The sequence below is a fragment of the Rutidosis leptorrhynchoides genome, chromosome 2 (assembly GCF_046630445.1).
Source record: "Rutidosis leptorrhynchoides isolate AG116_Rl617_1_P2 chromosome 2, CSIRO_AGI_Rlap_v1, whole genome shotgun sequence".
Classification (NCBI taxonomy): domain Eukaryota; kingdom Viridiplantae; phylum Streptophyta; class Magnoliopsida; order Asterales; family Asteraceae; genus Rutidosis; species Rutidosis leptorrhynchoides.
The window spans coordinates 551,701,503-551,716,173 of NC_092334.1; the positions used below are offsets into that span (position 1 = coordinate 551,701,503).

Here is a 14,671-nt window from a genome sequence, read left to right on the forward strand (position 1 = left end):
TTCCTAGCCGTTATGCTGCCCGTTTGTATTTTGGTGTTCAGGATGTAAATTTTGAAAGTGCATAAGTGTTAGGTGGACTTTTAGCGGCGCTTTTGTGACTGATTTATGTACTGTGTTGTTTTGCGTTAACGGATAGAAACTAACTTGATTTGCCTTATGTTCAGGTGATAAGGATAAGGAAGAAGCTCAGTGATAGTTTATCTGAGCTGGTTGCTGGTAATCGGTGAGTGGGATTATCTCTAGGTGTAGTATAGAGTAGCAAGTTGCGCTACTATGTTTATATTGTTGATGGTTTCCATGATTAGTAGTTATGTTATATAGTTGATTGCAGTTAAGGTTGACATGCTTTTAGTAGTATTAGTTGCCTGTAGTAGTAGTAGTAGTAGTTGACTGGTTGTATGTGCACAAGTTGTGGTTGTTGGAACCTATTGTTGTTAGGTTCAGCTCAGAGAGGTCAACCTAGTTGTGGTTGGGTCTAGTTGGCTACTGTATGTTGAGTATAGTGCTGAATGACGCATCACCTGCGTGTGGATGACTATACTGGGGATTCAGTAGTAAAGACTATCGGTAGACGCTAGACTGATCAGCTAGTGGTCGTGTGCCCGTACAAGCCGCCGATCCTCTAGTTGGAGCACAGTTGCTGGTTGTTGTTTGTTGTATGTGGTTGCATATAGCTGTTGATATAGGAGTACAAGTTGGTACTGTATGCTAGACCTTTTGATAGTTCCATTCACTTAGCCTTGTGCTAACCCCTCACCTCCTCCCTTGCAGGTTTTGGATCTTAGTGCTGGTAGGGACGGGAGTCGGGCTGTCGATATGTTTGACAAGACGAACTCTGATGTTTTAAGTTTTGTAAATATGTAGCTAGTCGTATAACGTAACGCCCGTGGTTTGAAATAAAGTAATTAACTTATGATTTGTGATAATCATGTTTGTAACTAACTAAGGGTATTCATGTAAATTAAGTTTTTCGCTGTGTATTTTAAAAAAAAATGGCCGGTGTTACATATACACGAAAATCATACTGTCCAATTGGTTTGCAAAGCGCAAAGCCAATGACACAATACAACACGAAATAAAACTACAACACGAAATAGACACGAACTAAAACTAAAAATCATGCCATATTGAGATATATACTCGGATTAGACGTCCAAGTTAGCCACTTGAACTTCTTTCCTCTCGATCTTTGTGATATCCACTCGAAGGATTTGAGTTGGATTTCATTCAAAGTTACCGGGACACTCCAACTTTTGCCTCGAAATACCATGTTGTTCATGTTTTTCTAAATGTAGTAAGCACAAACCCACTCAACCGTCTGCCATATCTTTTTACCAAAGCTTGAAGTACTAACCGGGATGTTTCCATGAAAAAGTTCATTGATGCTTAGATTATTGAAATGACCTAAGTTCCACCATTTGAATATTTGGTTCCAAAGTTCCGATGTATCTTTGCAAAAAATTAAAGAATGCTCCACGGTTTCCATGTCGTCGTCACAAAGAGGGCATCTAACCGTATGCAAGTCAATGCCCCTTTTGTCGAGCTCGGTCTTAACCGGTAGCCGCTTCAAAATAGAACGCCAAATAAAAATCTCCAACTTTTTCGGGATTAAATTGTTTCTAAGAGTTTCAGTTACCCCGCTGATCGTCGAAGCCTCTTGATCCTCGAGCAATTTGAATAAGCCGTTTACGGTAAATCGACCATTTGTAGCCAGCTGCCACTTCCACTCGTCTTCCTTTGTTGTATTGAATATGCGATACGATATGATGCTAATTAATTGGGATAATTCACCACCTGTTCGTCCTGAAGGTGTTCTCGTCTATGCCCAACCGAATGCGATACCCGAATCTATCACAATAACTCGATCAATAATATTTGCATCTTTTGTACTCTCCAACCTGTAAAGTCTCGGGAATCTCAGTCGAAAGGCACAGTTACCATGAAAGGCACATTACCATTCCACTGATCATCCAAAAACGAAGTAGTTTGACCGTTGCCAACTAATTTTGAGAAGGAAGTCTTGAACATGATATTCGCCTCATCAATCTTGGTACTTGTATATGCTCGAAGATAAGGAGTTAGTACTTACACTCCCCACCCCCTAGCCGTCACATGACCCATAAATGCTACGAATAATTTTCACCCAAAGTGAGTCGGTTTCGATTTTAAACATCCACCACCACTTTTTCAATAAGCAAGCTTTTTGTTATTTAAAGACCCGATAGTTAACCCCCCATGTTCATAAGAAGAAATTACCCGTTCTCATTTAACCCAAGCAATTTTGTTTCCCAAATCCGACCCGCCCCAAAAAAAAAGAACGTCTTACACTTTCAATTGTTTTTAACACACTTGGCGGCGCACAAAAGAGGGAGAAGTAGTACATATTAAACACGTTATTCTAATTCAAACATAACTTTATTCAGAACCTTTGAATAATTCAGATTATGAACCAGTCATCTTAATCATTCACTTTTATCAAGCGCTCTTTTGATAATAGTGTTTTTTATTTTTATGTCTCTCACGACTTTAAATATATTTTTAATTTTTGTTGAACTATTTATATTGATTTATATTTATATAATTACAAGGTCATCATCGAGGGAGAAGTAAAATTTAGAGGTAGGATGAAGTAAGTTTATTTATTTATTTTTTATTTTTTTTCACAAACATTAAGATCAGGAGAAAAATATGAATATTTAAAAAGAAACTTTTTGATTAATATTATTATTTTAACTAGAATATGCTCAAAGAAATAACATTCGGCGATAAATGTTATTCCCGATAACATTCATCGTGATGAATGTTATTCTTCAAGTGTTTTTTTTTTTTCATCTGATATGAAGTTTAATTTTCAAAATTTAGTCCGATTTAGAGTTTAGGGTTTACAGTTTATTGTTTTGGGTTTTGTCTTTAAACCCTAAACTCTAAACCGTTCGTGTTAAAAACTCAATCTAAACCCTAAACCCCAATTTATAAACCCTAAGCAGTGTTTTTCATTAGTCATTATTCTTTTTTTCATTAGTTTCTAAACGCTCGAAGAATAACATTCATCACGATGAATGTTATGAGGAATAACATTTGCCGATTAGTGTTATTTCTTCGAGCGTTTTCGGGTCAAAATAATAAAGTTTATCACAAAGTGTCTTTTTTAAATGTTTATATTTCTACCTGATCATAATATTTCTGAAAAAAAAAATTCAAAAAAAGAAAAGATAAAAAGCACCGAGCAAGGTAAGGACCAAGGCAAGAACGAAGCACAAAGAACACGGGGACATAACAATGAACACCTGAAGTACCAACCAACCAACCTTGAAAAAAAAACCGATTAAATTTTTTAAAAACCAAAAACCACCCAAAACCGAAGACAAAACTCCTTTACTCCTAAACGAAGCACATAACAATTAAACCCAACATTAAAAACTACCTAAGATACCTCAACTCCACGGGGATCACCACAAAAGTAGCCAACAAACTACCTCGAGTCACTGACCGATTTGGTGCACGCAAGAAAACTCGATGTCAAAGGAGCAAAGACACTAAACTAGACCATCAAAACTAACCGTTGTGGGACTACCAAAAAACTAACAAACACACCAAAAACTTCCAGCATCCAAGGTAGCCTCTAAGAAACCACCCACCTACTTGAAAACCTCCACAGCAAAATGGCAAACACTTTAAGTGGAGAGTGAACTACTGTTGTTAGAAACAATTTTTTTTGTTTGTATTAGATAATAGTTTATGATAATGTTACCAACGAAAAACACATTTAAACTCTAAATCATTCATATATTTATATTTGAATATATATTTATATTTATATATTAAAAGTTGAAGTTGAATTTTTTTATGGAAAAAGTAAACTTAGACAATTACTGTCTCCGTCCCTAATTTATTGTCCGTTATTTTATTTTAGGATGTTTTAAATTAATTGTGCACTTACAAAAATTAAAAAAATTGACAAGTGATAGATAGATTCATAGACTTCATTTTTTATTATTATGAAAGTGGACAATTATACAAGGTGAAACTTGACAAGTGATTCAGGAATTGTGGGGCTCTGATTGTTAATTGTAGCAAATTGGGATGTTTTGATGGTGTTGTTCAATGTCCCGATGATTAGGAGAATTTAAGATTTTAGAAAGCTAATCAATCTCGTGGAGCCAAGTGTAGTGTAGACCCGAAACCCGCTGGTCAATCGGAGAAGTAGATTGTCAATGGCGGGTTTCCCAGTCGATTACGCATCTTTGGAGAATATCAAGGATGTGGCATCCGGTTTCGGTGATGTTCTTTTCATAGCTACCTCTTTGAGTGGTTTGAAACAAGTGTCGGGTTTGTCATCATTCGTCGCTGATTTGGGGGTAAACACAGCTTGTTCATATACTGTAGTAGTATATTTTAGCAGGTGGATTATTAAGCATTGTGGAAGGGTAAAGAAAAAAAGATCATGGAAATGATAATTCTGATGAAATTGTTCTCTATGGAATTGTGCTGATCTTGATACCTTCTTTGCTTTCTGGTCTTGCTTCAATGCTTCTGCTTTGTGCCACAACTTACCTTTGTTCCTTTTTCCATTTTGTAGGTTTAAAAACACGGAGACATACTTGATAGTTGATGATGATGGTAGTAGAGATGTCATTGGTTCGGAGTATTGGTGGACACACACCACTTTCGGTTGTATTCATCTTTAAAACTATACTATTATTATGAGCATAAAAAAACACATGAAAAGGATTTATGATTGAACTTAGGGATGTTTGGTTTGAACCAGTGTTGGAACCAAAAAATTCATATCCGTGAAAAAAAAAATGGACCGACTTGAAGCACATCAATTCCAATTTATCTGTGAACCAAATCATGGTAGTAAAAGTTGTCAAAGTGGTCCTACTAGGCCGACTAGTCCCCGACTAGTTTGGATTTTGACGTAGTCCGACTAGATCCGACTAATCTCCAACTTGGCAGATCTATTTGGTCAAAGTTATCAAAAGTCCAGTTTAGCTGGTCAAAGTCAGATTTAGTAACTCAAATCCGGATTTATTAGGTCTAAATCGGTCAAAATAGGTCAAATATAGTCAAAGTTAAAGTCGGTCAACGTCTGACTAGTCCCCGACTAGTCCTGACTATTCTCCGATTTGGCCGATTAGTCCATACATATAGTTGTCCTTGTACATTTGCAGAATTGTATCATTTTATCAAATGCCTAAGTAGGGGACTGCAACTTGACTAAATATCATTTTTAATTTGTTTACCGTGCAAAAGTTTCATTATTAAATGTAACATGTATATGTGACGGAATGGGTTACACTTCTGAACGGGTAATTTTGGTACAAGTCAAAATGTGTTTAGTCAGGCCCGATTCAAAAGGTTCTATGCATTTAGAACACAGTTGTCTGTTTTTTGGCCCACTTGACCTGTTCAGCCTGTTAGTATTTGCTATGCCAACTTTTAACTTGATGGCATAAACTAATGATGTACTAGTTTCTCGTTGCGGTTTCAACTTTTTTCATTGTAGTCTGTATAGGTTTCTGTTCGTGGTCGGTTTTGAGTTGATCTTAAGATACAAATGTTGCTACACCATATTTGTTCTAGAAATTATTAACATAATAGTAATTAGTCCCTTGGCTGCTTATAAAATGTCAAAAAAAAAAAAAAAAAAAAAAAAACAACCATCGACACATTAAGAAATACGTGCTCCAAATGTAACAAATGAACATCTACAATTAATATATATATATATATATATATATATATATATATATATATATATATATATATATATATATATATATATATATATATATATATATATATATATATTTTAAACTTTATGTAACACCACTATTAGGGTCCGTTTGGCTCGTGAATGCAGAAGGATTCCACTAACCAAACAGGGCCTTAGACTCCTTTCTTAAGTTTATGATATTGGGGTCAATCTTTGATTTGAACAGGAACATCTATGAGCGGTACGATTCTTGGACATGTTAACCCAAACTTATCACTCATATCCATATCTTGTGCTCTCATATTTCCTTCAAGCTTCCATTCAAACTTGTGAATTAAAGAGCCCAACATCACGTGTAACATTCTGTTAGCAATATTCAATCCCGGGCATATCCTCCTCCCACTACCAAACGGAATGAGCTCGAAATCTTGTCCTCTGTAGTCTATTTCGACTTCCAAAAACCGCTCAGGCATGAACGTTTCTGGGTTTGACCAAACTTTTGGGTCTCGTCCAATAGCCCAAACATTACACATGATTTGTGCATTTCTAGGCACGATGAAACCTTGGACTTCAACGTCACGTGTAGCTTCGTGAGGTATAAGAAACGGGGCGGGAGGATGTAGCCTAAAAGTTTCTTTGATAACTGCTTGTAGGTAACGGAGTTGAGGGATATCATCGTCTTGTATAAGTTTTTTGTTGTTTTTCATGACTTTTATGAGCTCTAAACGAGCCGTCTCCATCTTCTTGGGGTTCACTACTAGAAAAAGAGCTTTTCCGGACGACACCTTTTCAGACGACATATATCGTCCACAAAGATCCGCTAAATGACAAAAAAACAGCTTTTTAGCCTCGCTTTTTGACCAGACTTTTCCGGACGACTCCTAGTCATCCACAAAGGTGTCCGACAGAATTTTTGGCTCCAAAAAAATGGCGGGAATACCTTTCCAGACGATTTATCGTCCAAGAAGCTTTCCGGGCGATTTTTAGTTCTGATTGTTTTTGCGTATTTATACACCTACACACAATCATCAAACTCATCAACTAAATTTTTAAAAACTTCTCAATATAAAAATGATAACGACTTCACCGATTATCGTCTCATTTGACGTGTATTACGGTAGTAAATTCCGTAATGAAAATAAAGAGTACGATTATACGCATGGTTCAAAAGCTTCGTTCGAAGAAATTGACGTTCGCGACCTTGGTTTAGAGGATTTTTTAGAATTCTTGAAAGAAAATGTACCGTTTGAACACACTGACGTTTTGTATTTTGAAGATGATTGTGTTCCAGAATTGTCCGCTAAGTATCTTCGTACCGAAGAACAGTGGTGCGGTATAAAAGAAACCGTCAATTGGCGTTCCGGACGAATTTCTCTTTATTTACTTTTGGAAGATGAAGAAACTTTTATTATGTATTAGTTTAATTATGTCGTTTGTGTAATATTTTATTGTGTTTCAGTTTAATTATGTCGTTGTTTTAATATTTTATTGTGTTTTATTTGTATCGTTGGTATTAGTTATGTTGAATGAAATTGTTATGTTGTTGTCATTTGTTTTGAATGAAAACGAATTTTAAGTAGATAAATCGATTATTATATATAAAGAGCAATATTTAAGTAGACATACGAATTTTTTTTGAATTAAACACGACTAAAATTAAACACACTTCAAGCACATTTGAAAGCCTTTTTAATTTAATTAAAAATTGATTTAATCAAAAAAGAAATTGAATATTTTATTATTAAATCTTTCCGGACGATCCGTCGTCCGGAAAGAGTCATGCCTAAATATTTTTTCGGACATTTGTTTTAATCAAAAAAGAAAATGAATATTTTATTATTATAACTTTCCGGACGACAAGTCGTCCGGAACGGTCGTCCGGAAAGGCCGTCCGGAAAGGCCGTCCAGAAACACATTTGAAAAAGTCAATGTGGGCCCCATTATCGTCCGAAAAAGTCGGGTCAAGTCGACCGGAAAACCTTTAGGCACGAAGCTTTCAGGACGATTTATTGCGGACGACCAGTCGTCTGGATTGACCTTTGCGGACGACTAGTCGTCCGGATTCGTCGCCCGAAAAAGTCGTTTTTCTAGTAGTGGTTACGTATAAGCTCTGTCATCGCCCATTCTAATGTGGTTGAGGTAGTATCGGTTCCTGCAACAAACAAATCCTACAATACACAATGAAGTGAATATTGGAACGCTATAATAATCTGAAGTAAGAGTTAGTTAGCGCCCGGATTGCAGAACTCGGAACTACTCGGCAAGTAATTGGTAAAACTCGGTCAAAACTCGAGTCTACTCAGAAAATCGATCAAAACTCAGCCAAAACTCGGGATTACTCGAATAAATTGGTCAAAATTGGTTAGAAGTTAGAACTCAATCAAAGTCAAACTTGATATACAACCGAGTACTCCCCGAGTTGCCCAGTACTCCCTAAAAAGTCCCTACCAGGTACTTCTCAAGTAGTGATTTTTGCAACCTTGGTTAGCGCTTGATAGTCCCATTATTTACATACCAACAACAAATGCTTCATGACGTTTCGGCTAAATACAGACTCATTTTCTAAGTTGAAGTTGATCAGCAAGTCCAAGACATCCTTTTTTCTTGATTGAACATCTTCATACGATGATGAACTCGTTCTTGTTTGCAACTGTTGATCAATAAACCCATCAAAAATAGCAAATAACCTCTTAGTATAAATGGTTCCTTGTCGTTTTATCCCTTGTAGATCAAAATGTTTAAATATAGGAAAAAAGTCTTCTAGGTTTGGCTTCCCCCCAATTCCCATAACTCCCCATATGGTGTCCTTAAATTTTTGTGACGATGGCGTGGAAACGTATTGAGACAAGTCTTTAGAGAATATCAAGTTGGATAAAATGTTTAGCGTTGTAGTAAACGCAATTGCACCTATGTTCAAAGCCGTTTCGCTTTTACAACATTCACTTATATGATCAACAAGCTCTTGTACCTGCATGTATATAAAGATGAGCGGTAAACAGGTAAACAAAGGCTACTAGCATATCATACCTTTTCCCGGCATAAGCACGGGACCTGTATGATCTTCATTGGTAGCACGTGCTACCGGTGAAAGTGGTAAATTTTTTGAGTTTGAACTAATGACACATATAGATAGTGTAAATTTTGTTTTGATTGACACTGTTGAAATAAGTCATTTAATAGAAAAATCTGCTTAGATCCTGGGATTAAGAATAAGTTTTGTGACAATCATACCTTTTCCTGGCATATAATTTTGCTAGCATCAAGGCATTGTCCAGAGAACAAATATTCTTTAGTGATACGTCGTAGTAGTCACCATTGTTCGTTAGCTGGCAGCCATCCAATTGACGAATTATGGCAGTCCAAGAGTCGTGCAGCTTTGGGAACCGATCGACTAGAGAAGTATTGCTCGTGCTGTAGTGACCCGAACTTTTCCATGTTTATATATATATTAAATGAAATTGTTATTTTACATGATTAAGTGTTTCCAACATGTTAAGCAATCAAACTTGTTAAGACTTGATTAATTGAAATAGGTTTCATATAGACAATTGACCACCCAAGTTGACCGGTGATTCACGAACGTTAAAACTTGTAAAAACTATATGATGACATATATATGGTTATATATATAGTTAACATGATATTATGATAAGTAAACATATCATTAAGTATATTAACAATGAACTACATATGTAAAAACAAGACTACTAACTTAATGATTTTGAAACGAGACATATATGTAACGATTATCGTTGTAACGACATTTAATGTATATATATCATATTAAGAGATATTCGTACATCATAATATCATGATAATATAATAATTTAAAATCTATTTTGATATTATAAACATTGGGTTAACAACATTTAACAAGATCGTTAACCTAAAGGTTTCAAAACAACACTTACATGTAACGACTAACGATGACTTAACGACTCAGTTAAAATGTATATACATGTAGTGTTTTAATATGTATTCATACACTTTTGAAAGACTTCAAGACACTTATCAAAATACTTCTACTTAACAAAAATGCTTACAATTACATCCTCATTCAGTTTCATCAACAATTCTACTCGTATGCACCCGTATTCGTACTCTTACAATACACGGCTTTTAGATGTATGTACTATTGGTATATACACTCCAATGATCAGCTCTTAGCAGCCCATGTGAGTCACCTAACATATGTGGGAACCATCATTTGGCAACTAGCATGAAATATCTCATAAAATTACAAAAATATGAGTAATCATTCATGACTTATTTACATGAAAACAAAATTTCATATCCTTTATATCTAATCCATACACCAATGACTAAAAACACCTACAAACACTTTCATTCTTCAATTTTATTCATCTAATTGATCTCTCTCAAGTTCTATCTTCAAGTTCTAAGTGTTCTTCATAAATTCTACAAGTTCTAGTTTCATAAAATCAAGAATACTTCCAAGTTTGCTAGCTTACTTCCAATCTTGTAGAGTGATCATCCAACCTCAATAAATCTTTATTATTTACAGTAAGATATCTTTCTAATACAAGGTAATACTCATATTCAAACTTTCATTCAATTTCTATAACTATAACAATCTTATTTCGAGTGGAAATCTTACTTGAACTTGTTTTCGTGTTATGATTCTGCTTCAAGAACTTTCAAGCCATCCAAGGATCCTTTGAAGCTAGATCCATTTTTCTCATTTCCAGTAGCTTTATCCAGAAAACTTGAGATAGTAATGATGTTCATAACATCATTCGATTCATACATATAAAGCTATCTTATTCGAAGGTTTAAACTTGTAATCACAAGAACATAGTTTAGTTAATTCTAAACTTGTTCGCAAACAAAAGTTAATCCTTTTAAATTGACTTTTAAAATCAACTAAACACATGTTCTATATCTATATGATATGCTAACTTAATGATTTAAAACCTGGAAACACGAAGAACACTGTAAAACCGGACATACGCCGTCGTAGTAACACCGCGGGCTGTTTTGGGTTAGTTAATTAAAAACTATGATAAACTTTGATTTAAAAGTTTTTCTTCTGGTAAAATGATTTTTCTTATGAACATGAAACTATATCCAAAAATTATGGTTAAACTCAAAGTGGAAGTATGTTTTCTAAAACGGTCATCTAGACGTCGTTCTTTCGACTGAAATGACTACCTTTACAAAAACGACTTGTAACTTATATTTCCGACTATAATCCAATGCATTTTCTGTTTAGATTCATAAAATAGAGTTCAATATGAAACCATAGCAATTTGATTCACTCAAAACGGATTTAAAATGAAGAAGTTATGGGTAAAACAAGATTGGATAATTTTTCTTGTTGTAGCAACGTGAAAATTGGTAACAAATCTATATTAATCATATCCTAGCTAACTTATATTGTATTATATATGTATTCTAATATATTATGTAATCTTGGGATACCATAGACACGTATGCAAATGTTTTGACATATCATATCGACCCATGTGTATATATTATTTGGAACAACCATAGACACTCTATATGCAGTAATGTGGGAGTTAGCTATACAGGGTTGAGGTTGATTCCAAAAATATATATACTTTGAGTTGTGATCTAGCCTGAGACGTGTGTACACTGGGTCGTGGATTGATTCAAGATAATATATATCAATTTTTTTTTCTGTACATCTAACTTTGTACAACTAGTTGTAGGTTACTAACGAGGACAGCTGACTTAATGAACTTAAAACATCAAAATGTATTAAAAGTGTTGTAAATATATTTTGAACATACTTTGATATATATGTACATATTTGTTATAGGTTCGTGAATCGGCCAGTGGCCAAGTCTTACTTCCCGACGAAGTAAAAAATCTGTGAAAGTGAGTTATAGTCCCACTTTTAAAATCTAATATTTTTGGGATGAGAATACATGCAGGTTTTATAAATGATTTACAAAATAGACACAAGTACGTGAAACTACATTCTATGGTTGAATTATCAAAATCGAATATGCCCCTTTTTATTAAGTCTGGTAATCTAAGAATTAGAGAACAGACACCCTAATTGACGCTAATCCTAAAGATAGATCTATTGGGCCTAACAAACCCCATCCAAAGTACCGGATGCTTTAGTACTTCGAAATTTATATCATATCCGAAGGGTGTCCCGGAATGATGGGAATATTCTTATATATGCATCTTGTTAATGTCGGTTACCAGGTGTTCACCATATGAATGATTTTTATCTCTATGTATGGGATGTATATTGAAATATGAAATCTTGTGGTCTATTGTTACGATTTGATATATATAGGTTAAACCTATAACTCACCAACATTTTTTTGTTGACGTTTTAAGCATGTTTATTCTCAGGTGATTATTAAGAGCTTCTGCTGTCGCATACTTAAATAAGGACAAGATTTGGAGTCCATGCTTGTATGATATTGTGTAAAAACTGCATTCAAGAAACTTATTTCGTTGTAACATATTTGTATTGTAAACCATTATGTAATAGTCGTGTGTAAACAGAATATTTTAGATTATCATTATTTGATAATCTACGTAAAGCTTTTTAAACCTTTATTGATGAAATAAAGGTTATGATTTGTTTTAAAATGAATGCAGTCTTTGAAAAACGTCTCATATAGAGGTCAAAACCTCGCAACGAAATCAATTAATATGGAACGTTTTTAATCAATAAGAACGGGACATTTCACGTGCGTGCTAAAGATGTCTTTTGCTATATCGGGCGATGAAACAACTATGGTGGTGTTAGTACCCAACTTAAGTGACATTAAAGGGCCATACCGTTTAGAGAGTATGGCGAGAGACCGGTAGGGTTTGTCACCTAGTAATAAGAGGTTTCCGATGATCGGTAGAGGGTATGGGCCCGGCGGAAGCTGAGAGTTACGGTGGCCGGGAATGATGAAAAGATAAATCAACGGTACAAGGAAAGATAGTGTGAGAAAGAAAGTATGATAATCCATAGCTGATAATTTTGTTGGGTTATTTTTGTATGGAACATGAATGTATATTGTATAATTCATCCAATCAATTAAACCTTGCTACTTATAGAATGTATTTTTATTGTCATTTCTAGAAGTACGCATTACCGTATTTATTACTCTAAGATATTCAATAATAATTTTTTTCTTTAAAGCAAACATACACACACTATTACACGAATTGACCATGAAATATTGTACAAATTATTTTAAGCAGGACTCGAACGCCCAACCTAATGGATGAAAGGGCCACCTCGATGCCGCTGGGCCGATGGCCCTTTGGTGGATATTCAATGATAATTATAATTGAAAAATTATTAGATTAGACTTTCTACAAGGAGTAATTCGATTAGAACCCGGATAAATACGCAGAATTGTAGAATTGTGTATATGTTAATGTTCATGTAATTTTTCGTTACTATTCATCGATCGACCCAAAAAAAATTGATGTTTGTTTAGTTATTTGAATACTCCTACCTTCCAATCAAAAGTGTTACATTTGACTCTATTTTATAGTTTTTTTTCTTTTCAACTTGAAATTTAAAATATGTTTTTATTGATATAACTCATTAAATATTATATAATACACTCGTGATATTGTAATTGGGTCCTTTGGACCTCCCTGTTGTATATTCCGTTTATTTTTTTAATAAAATTGTTGGCTATTCGAAAAAAAAAAGGATTATATAACACAATAAAATTATTTAAAGTTAAAACTGTATAAAAAATATTTTAAAGTCAATAATGAATATTTCTAATGGGATAAAAGGAGCAATAAATTATTGGTAACATGAGCATCTTTGGAAAATAACTAGCATCCTTGAACATAGCACGGAATATAAATTTAGCCGCTAGATTTCTCAAAAAAAAAATGAATATGAAGAGATTTTTAAATAATTCGAGAACAGGGCATTAGCATAGTAGGTTCCTGGCTATAGTTATTAAGTTTTGACGGATAGCACCTAACTTCTTTTTTAACGAAAATTGAAATTGGAATTGGAATTGGAATTGGAATTGGAATTGGAATTGGAATTGGAAGATAGAAAGAACTAAATTACATCTAAATAACAATTGATATAAATCATAATTAGCCTGTTAATATCTAGTTGAACTGCTTGACTGACTTATCTACTAAAGTTCAATCTTACAAACATTGGATCAGACACAAATACGATAACAACCATTGAAACGTACATCCCTACACATTTGGTATATGAAAACCCGGATAAACCATTAAATTGTATAAACATTCTTTTAATAAAGTATTTGACTCTATATAAATATATTGTCTTAATATTATACGAAATCCTTATTTAAATAACACAAATGCACAACTCCAATATAGACAATTAAAATTTATTGTCAGAAACATAGTGATTTGTATATTGTAAGTGTTCGTGTTTTCATCATTTCATCATATAGAATTTAAGACAAGTACTCTCTAAATAGAGATTGCAATGTTACACTTATTGGTGAAAAAATGTTCATGAATGGTCACACTTTTAGTAAAAAAGTATCATGAATGGTCACATCTTTTGACTAAAATTCCTGGTGAACCGGTTAATTATATTACAAATGTGTGATAATTAATCAGAGAATTCTAACATCCAATACTAGTGAATAACGTCTAGGTGAACATATTTCCCATTTATATGTTTGAATCTATCTTACTTTGTTTTATTAATATAAATACCAAAAACATTGTTTTGCATTTCATTCTCTTTTGATTGGTTAATCGTTAAATAACCAAAACTAAAATTTTTTATTTGCTTTATTTCTTTCCTTTTTAATTAATTGCATCTAGTACTTAATCTTGAATTGTGTGTGAACTGTCATTGGAAGGATAACCGGTAATTACCATTTTCTATACTATTACTCGATCGGCTACACTACCCGTGAGTGTGTAGTTTAATCGATAAACCCTTGTAAGACCCAAATATTTATGGTACATAATGTATTTATGGTG

At 34.0% G+C, this 14,671-nt stretch overlaps 1 protein-coding gene and 1 pseudogene across 1 annotated transcript; both read right to left on the minus strand.

Moving 5' to 3' along the window:
• Nucleotides 1–1,285: 1,285 nt before the first annotated feature.
• LOC139889688 (uncharacterized) lies at nucleotides 1,286–4,636 on the minus strand. The gene is made up of 3 exons (XM_071872624.1): nucleotides 4,502–4,636; nucleotides 3,169–3,183; nucleotides 1,286–1,735 (listed from the first exon to the last, which is right to left on the minus strand). Exons 1-3 carry the CDS (start codon nucleotides 4,634–4,636, stop codon nucleotides 1,286–1,288), a joined length of 600 nt encoding a protein of 199 aa, XP_071728725.1.
• Nucleotides 4,637–5,836: 1,200 nt separating this feature from the next.
• LOC139893070 (cytochrome P450 76T24-like) lies at nucleotides 5,837–12,700 on the minus strand (annotated as a pseudogene).
• Nucleotides 12,701–14,671: the final 1,971 nt, after the last annotated feature.